Source organism: Hyalella azteca, unplaced genomic scaffold (assembly GCF_000764305.2).
Source record: "Hyalella azteca isolate HAZT.00-mixed unplaced genomic scaffold, Hazt_2.0.2 contig963, whole genome shotgun sequence".
Lineage (NCBI taxonomy): Eukaryota > Metazoa > Arthropoda > Malacostraca > Amphipoda > Hyalellidae > Hyalella > Hyalella azteca.
In genome coordinates, this window is record NW_025931296.1 from 147,332 (window position 1) to 155,377 (window position 8,046).

Genomic DNA, 8,046 nt, shown 5'->3' on the forward strand with positions numbered 1-8,046 from the left:
TAATTGATAAAAATGATCCCGGTTTTCGAAAGTTACGCTTCCATGTTAATAAGAAATGAATAAAAACTTGTAAAATATTCAGGATCAGCTTCTTATTGAAGAAGGAATGCATTTTTTAGCGACGTTCCTTTGCAATTTTTTGTTCAAATAACTGTTTTAGAGAATAAAATATAACAGTTACTTGGGTTAGGTAGAGAAATAATTGCTGGATATAATAATAATTATTTAACCAAGAACTAAAAAGCTAAGAGAACGCCAAGTTATTGAAGACGTTTCGGAGGCCAGCTCCATGATTTCAAAACTTTAGAACGATGCAACTGGTCTTCGAAACGTTCCAAAAATTATATTGAATCTACGCTGCACATTCTTTACTTCTAAATTATTAATTGGTAAGCAAAGAAATTAAATGAATATTTTTCAACCGACTAATGAAAGCGTTTGTTTTGCGCAATTAATTAGTATGCGACGATGAAAATTGCTGCGATGGTACATGTTCAATTAGGCTGTAATTAATTAACAGTAGAGATGCAGGCTGGTCCAGGTTTTTTACACCAGCCACGACATTGCAGCTGCCGCGAGTCCAACGATACCTGAAATAATAAAATATTAATTAGTCTTCAATTTACGTACACTTTAAGCGATGCGTTTGCGCAACGATAAATTTTAATGTTGAGAAATAATATTATTTTCAAAGACATTTTCCTGCAGCGTGATGTAACATGGCGTAGAAGTCATGCTGCATAACGTGCAGCACCGTGTAATTTCAAAAGAATTGCAAGATAAATGAGATTTTTCTATTTTTGAAGAAGTTTCGATGTCCACAAGCTCAAAAAAAACTTTCCCAAATATTCTTTACGAAGACCCGTCCTCAAATATACGCACACATAAGCTACAACTGAGGTAAGTAAATCCAACTCAAAAGTTATAAACTATCGTGTGAGCGTTAAACTGTTAAATTTTATTTTTTTTGGCGTTCATTTTAATGTAAAAAACAATCAAATACTTTCAGTAGAATAAAATCATTGCTAAACCTCGAGAACGTCAGTTAAAAAATTCTTATGTTTAAACGTTTCATCGTTGGTAAGGAGAAATAATAAAAACTAAAGTTAAAAAAATCACCCCAGACAATATTGATCGATTACTGAACAGCTGAGAAGTGTGATAGGACTTCTCATATTCCCTGAACCAATTGAAAGAAATTCATCTCTAAACCCAATATAGAGAACTAAATATTCATAAAAATCTAACTCTAACATAAAAAGGAACTGCGCAGCAGTGCACGGCCGTATTTTTGGGGGGAGATCATAATCATAGGGGAGATCATAAAAATCAAACTCTAACATAAAGAAACATCCACCAGCACGGCAGTGCACGGAATTATTTTTGGCCGTATTTTGGCCGTAGAGGGAGATAATAAAATTCAAACTCTAACATAAAGAAACACCCACCGACACGGCACTGCACGGCCGTATTTTTGGCCGTATTTCTCTGTGGCCGCGGCCTGCGTATCTCGCTCTCCAGGATGGTCACCTCGGAGGACAGGCCGCGCTCGCCCGCAGACTGCGCTGTGCAGTGGACGCGCAGTGCGCCCGTGTGCACGAAGTAGTCGCGGTCAAGGCGGAACCTTAAACCTGGTCAAATGTTACAGTCAATCGTAAAAGATTACGGTAAGTATTTAATCCTTGGATACGTTTTCTAAGTCGTTGCTTACAAATTTTATTGCCGTTAAGCTAAATGATGAACTTAATTTTAGTCTTGTTGGACTCATCACGTTAAGATCAGCAGGAATATGAATATGACACTCATTTTTAGAATGAATCAGTTCAAGAGTATGTGCCTTGGTCGTGCATGCTATGGACGAGAGCAGAGAAATCCTGTTCAGTCTATCCTCTTGAGACACATGGTTTTTGAAGATAGTTCATCATCACGAAATTTCTATGTTGTGAAATCGCCAGCTAGATTAGTCTTTAGACCCAAATTCAATTCTGTATCAGAGATCGTCTGTTCCTAACTTCGTCATTGTTCAATAATAATTAAGCACAGGTATCACTACTGTCTTACCTTTACCTGAGACTAGGTCGAGCTTAACGGCAAATGCCAAGGGACCTACAGGAATCCCTGTTCTTTTGAGCACCTACAGAGACTCTGCAGAGCAATGAGGCAGTTCGAGAGAACGAGCTCGAGACCTCACCTGACTTGGTCGAGACTCTGCAGAGCAATGAGGCAGGTCGAGAGAACGAGCTCGAGATCTCACCTGACTTGGTCGAGACTCTACCGAGTTTGTCTTGTTTGCCTTCGTATTTAATGATGTAGCTGTCAGAGGCCTGCACATGTAAAGGATTAATTTAGATAAAAACACTCAAATAAATAATGTTCAATTTATTAGCCATTATATGTCTTACGAACTTATGGGAGAAAGAGTTATACTTAGCAATTATGAGTCATCGTTGCATATATTATGCAAATTATATTGTTGTATTGTTCTAAATAACCGATCGATGATATTTATTGCCATAAAATTGACATTTAAGTGATTTGTATTTCATTCGATAATATGTTACGGATATTATCTCATGGACAATTATGAGTGATTAACACAATGTATTAGCTTTGAATAAATTCGATAACAATTTTAAGTTCCTTTTAAGTTAAGTTAGTTAAGCCCTTGCACACTTGTATTAATAAGTTGCTTTTATGGACGAATTTCAGTAGATCTGATTTTGCATATATCATTTGTTTGCACTGGTTGCATTTATTAATTGAAACTGAGACATTATTGATCAAAATATCTTCGGTTTACTGAACATACTTTCATTCATACAGACTCAGTCATTACAGGTCAAAATTTCCCTCTTGTTTACACTTGATATATTCATCTAGGAATTCAAGGAAACTAAGGCATTATGGGCCAAAATATCTCTTATGTTAGATAAATCAGCAATGATAACCAACAATTAATTATCATCAGATTAGCACTAGTTTACACTTCAAAAGTGAAGAATTTTTTCAGAACATATGATTCATACAAAACGTACGACAACCATGTGAGGCCGGAACATTCCAGTGCATCCGTACTTTTTGATAAAATGGATACTTTTTGTTCTCGCATATTTCCCCTTTACATATATTCTAGTAATATTTTGTCTCATAGAATGGTTTTCTAAGCAACATAATATACTGACTTGTGTTAATTGAAATGATCGTAGAACTGCGCTACTAGAGAAGCAAAAAGCGGGGAAAAGTAAACAATAAATTGAATTATACATCCTCGCGCTTGTAAATAACAAAATATGGTAAACTTCCATAAATATACAAACCAACGAGCACAGATGCGGTAGAGAAATATGCTGCCCCAAGTGAATTAATTTGGATAAGAAGTTTAACATATTCAAGGTTAAAATTATGAAGAGTACAAAAAAATTTAAGGCATTACCGAATATTGAAACTATTACCTCAGACACGTGACTATTTCCTAATTAATCAATACGTATTTCAATAGCACAGGCTCGCTCATGTTGTTTGAATGATGAATGACAAGCCACATGTCCTTTTCTTTATCTTTCTTTTGGCTGTGCTCAAGTTCTTTTCAAATATCGGGGCACATTCTAACTATAGCTTGAACAGTAAATAAAAATCAACGAAAGTAGTATACACGAAAGATTAAACGATATTATAGTTTCCAATCGATGAAATTTGAGAATTTATTTAAATTTTTCTATTAAATTTTTTTCGAAATCATTGCATTGAAATAATTTTAGTTCGTACATTAATCATAAGTTTTGTGCTGTCTATTTTCTGTAAGCTGGCTTTTTCATTTCTACCGTCTACAAATTAAGATCAAAATTTTGAAGCAGCGGTAGACACGCGCCTCGCTCATCAGCAACTGATTCATCAATGAGGTATCATGAAACTCGGGGACCCAAGCGATTCTCATTCTTAAATAATATTCACACTGGCAATTCTTGATTACGCTTGTTGAAGTTATGTATTTTGAAGCTCAGAATTTTTCAACATGACTTAAGTCTACTATTCGTTGAAACGTTCATGTCACATCAGTCACCGCAAGTCTGATGTCGCCGGCTTACAATAGAAACGATAGATTTGAAACGAAAATGAACCACAAGTTTTTAGCAATTGATTCTAGTTTATACGTTTGAATTTAGTGCATAGAAAATGAACTAAATTGCCGACTGACTTACAATTACCGTTCTCGCAAATAAACTGTGACGGGGACCAACTTCTCCCCGAAGAGGCTCAAAAGTCAGATTCTCATAAAAATATATTGACATTAGATTTATGGTGGTCATAATAGACTCTTCTCAGGTTCCCAACAATATTAGATCTATTCCATTGTAACCCGAGAACAATTAAGAAAAAGTCACTTTCGTAAAAAATGAAAAAATAAGTAACTTTAAAAAAATTCACACGCTACCTCTTGATTTCAGTGGATAAAAGAAAGGGAAAAATCGTCTGAAAAAAGTGGGCTCAGTTTCATCCTTATAATAATTACTGACAGTGCCCATAGTGTTGTGTTTGCAGAGATCCTAAGCAAATTTCAAGTGATTGCCACAAGAAAATGCTGAAGAAAATGCGAAGTAATGCGGAGGAAACAGATACGAATTACTTGACTTTTAGGCTACCCAACAAGCCGTTGATCTTACGATATGAACTAAACTTGAGTATAACACGCAGAAATGTATACAAAACAGACATGAATTACACGATATGTCTCACCAACACGCCGTTGATCTTCGATATGAAGCTGTTGAGCTTTCAATATGAGTTAAAGTTGAACATAACACAAAGAAATGTGTTGAAAACAAGCATGAATTACACGACATGACTCACCAACACGCCGTTGATCTTCCACTGGAGTTGTACGGGCGGGTGGGCGTGTGGGGCAGAGCAGTTGAGGTGCAGGGTTTCTCCGAGCGTGTAGCCCGTCGTGCGACCCGTTATTACCGGGGCAGTTTTGGGCACGTCTGCTCATATGTATAGAAATGTATATAAATATATTAGTATTAGATGGCAGAATTTAATTGTATAATTAATTAATTAATTAATCACGTGTATATAAATATATATATATGTTCAGTCGGGTAATTACTGCTCAATAGTGGGTAATTACTGCTAAATACTGGGCAATTACTGCTCAATACAGGGTAATTATTGTCAATACTGGGTAATTACTGCTCAATACAAGGTAATTACTGGTCAATACTGGGTAATTACTGTTAAATATTGGGTGATTACTGCTCAATATTGGGTAATTACTGCTCAATACTGAGTAATTACTGCTCAATACTGGGTAAATTGAGGTAATTACTACTCAATAGTGGGTGATTACTGCTAATTAATCACCAAGAAGGATGTTAATAAATTAATTGCAAGAGATTTATTCAATATCGAATTAAACTCACTTGATATAAAAAGCTTTAGAAGCATATCTGTTTACATTTTTAACCATCTATAATAACTGGGCAAGTGAAATATTACCGAATTAAATATAATAGATTTGTTTATTATTGAATGAAACTCCCTTTACATAAAAAGCTTTGCTCACACGTTCAGTTTGGGGTTTACCGGTGAATCTACGAGGCAAATGATAAATTAATGGATTTTTACGAGAAATTTATTCATTAGCGGATGAATCTTCCTTCATTCAAAAAATATGAAGGAAACGTTCATGAAATATACTAAATTGTGATTCATTTGCAGTTATTACACATGATTAATGTAAAGTAAAGGTGAGAGAAAGTAATTTTTTCAATTACTTGGAACTCTTGGAAAGTTAAGCACCGGAAAATTCTATCAGATTGGCTTAGCCAATTCATTGCACATGCTTTTCATATATTTAAAAAAAATTGCAACGGTTCTGTGAAATTGTGTTCTATTTAATAATTTGTTAGTTTCATGTATTTTATCCATAAAATTCTTGTTGGTAATTTCCTCTAATTAACTGTTACCTCACTGAATCTTTCTTCACGTCAGAAGCGTTCATTTTATTAACGTTCACTAATTCGTACATCTATTTCTCGTTTGCATTATACTCCGCAATGAAGTAGCTTGCAGAGTTTACTGAATCTTCTCACAAATGGAGAAAAAATCAGCTATTCAAAGTATAATAATTTGTTTTCGTGGCCTTTAATGAAGTAGATTTATGAACAATCTTCAACTAAATTTACATTTTCTCTACTGCTAATTTAAAAATTCTCAAGCTTTGATAACAAATTTTCAAAATGGTATTTATTTTTATATTTTTATAATTATTATAATATTTTAATTTTAAATTTTTTGTATTTTATTTTTATTTTTTTTTACTTTTGACTGACAGCTACCTCATAAAACTCTTTTATGCTGTTATATGATAAAGTTAAGTGCCACATGGAAATATAATGTTACCTACAAAGGCGAGTTGGAGTAGATTGGACGGTACCTGTTGAACGGGAACTTTTTTGGGTCTCATTCAATAGAAAAATATTCTTTTAAAGAAGCGTCAGGGCCCCAGACATTCGCCTGATTGTATCGTGTAAGTCATGCTATCAAAAAGAAGGATGGATAAACTCAATTTTGAATATAAATGGATAAAACTGAATCAAAAATAATAACTGAAGCAACCTAAATTCTAGTAAAATAGCGGTAGAAGTTTTAAATCGCGCGTTCTCTTTATAATATAATAATATATAATATAGCACCGGAAAACTCACTCAGGCCGTAGGCCTGTCGCCGACTCTGAACATTGCAGAACATTCACAGCATTTTGCGGTCTCGAACTCGCAACTCACTGCCTCAATTCTGCTGTGCTTAACCGCCCGGCCTCCTCGCCGATTCTGACCAGAAACTGGCGCACAGAGCTGGGATCCAACCCGCGCCTCTCTGCGCCAATCCTGGTACTCTGAACTGTAACCACTGGGCCACCCCGCCCTTTAGGCCAATTATGACTATAAACTTTTGAACATTTATCACGCTAAGTTCGAAGCCTTTCTCAGAAGTGGCATTACAAATCAGAATAAAAAAAATACTACACGGATTCCAACGCCAGGTCACATCAGGGGTGACTCTAAAACGTTGTGAAAATTTAACAAATTTCGCGTTTAAAAATGCATAACTTCTTATTAAAAAGGAAATATTGCGTTACTTACTTATTTATTATTATTAATTATTTTAGCTATTGGACGATTGTTTGCAATTTCTCTATCGTCTTTTCAATTACCGTGAATAGATTGTTTAGCTTTTACGGTGAAGTTGACAGTTACTGTACCTATTACTGTAAGGTTGACAGTTACAGCACCTATTACCGTAAGGTTGACAATTACTGTACCTATTACTGTAAGGTTGACAGTTACAGTGAGGGTGAGGTTGACAGTTACTGTACCTATTACAGTGAGGTTGACAGTTACTGTACCTATGACTGTAAGGTTGACAGTTACTGTACAGTGAGGTTGACAGTTACTGTACAGTGAGATTGACAGTTACTATACCTATTACTGTGAGATTGACAGTTACTGTAGCTATGATTGTAAGGTTAACAGTTACTGTACCGTGAGGTTGACGGTTACTGTACCTATGACTATAAGATTGACAGTTACTGCAGGGTTGACAGTTACTGTACCTATGACTGTAAGATTGACAGTTACTGCAGGGTTGACAGTTACTTTACCTATAACTGTAAGGTTGACTGTTACAGTAAGGTTGACAGTTACTGTACCTATGACTGTAAGCTTGACAGTTACTGTACCTATGACTGTAAGGTTGACAGTTACTGTACCTATGACTGTAAGGTTGACAGTTTGCACATCAGAGAACCTGCTGTCCATGCCCACGACGCGACACGTGACAGCGCCTGACGCGCGGTGGTCCACGCGACTCAGCCACACTTCGCTCAGCGTCGACCCTTGCTTCTGCTCACGGCTTTTCTATTAATTACGGTAATAGTTTACAAATATTTTTTCAATTTACATTAATGTGAATACTGCATATATTGAAATCTCTCCGGTTGTTCCGACGTGAGAAAAATGTAAATGATTAATATTTTAATTGTGCGAG

The 8,046-nt window shown here is 35.6% G+C and overlaps 1 protein-coding gene across 1 annotated transcript; it reads right to left on the minus strand.

The window, feature by feature from the left end:
• Positions 1–405: 405 nt before the first annotated feature.
• Positions 406–7,822, minus strand: LOC125178131. The gene is made up of 5 exons (XM_047881205.1): positions 7,769–7,822; positions 4,849–4,982; positions 2,255–2,324; positions 1,449–1,631; positions 406–590 (listed from the first exon to the last, which is right to left on the minus strand). Exons 1-5 carry the CDS (start codon positions 7,815–7,817, stop codon positions 547–549), a joined length of 480 nt encoding a protein of 159 aa, XP_047737161.1. The 5' UTR covers positions 7,818–7,822; the 3' UTR covers positions 406–546.
• Positions 7,823–8,046: the final 224 nt, after the last annotated feature.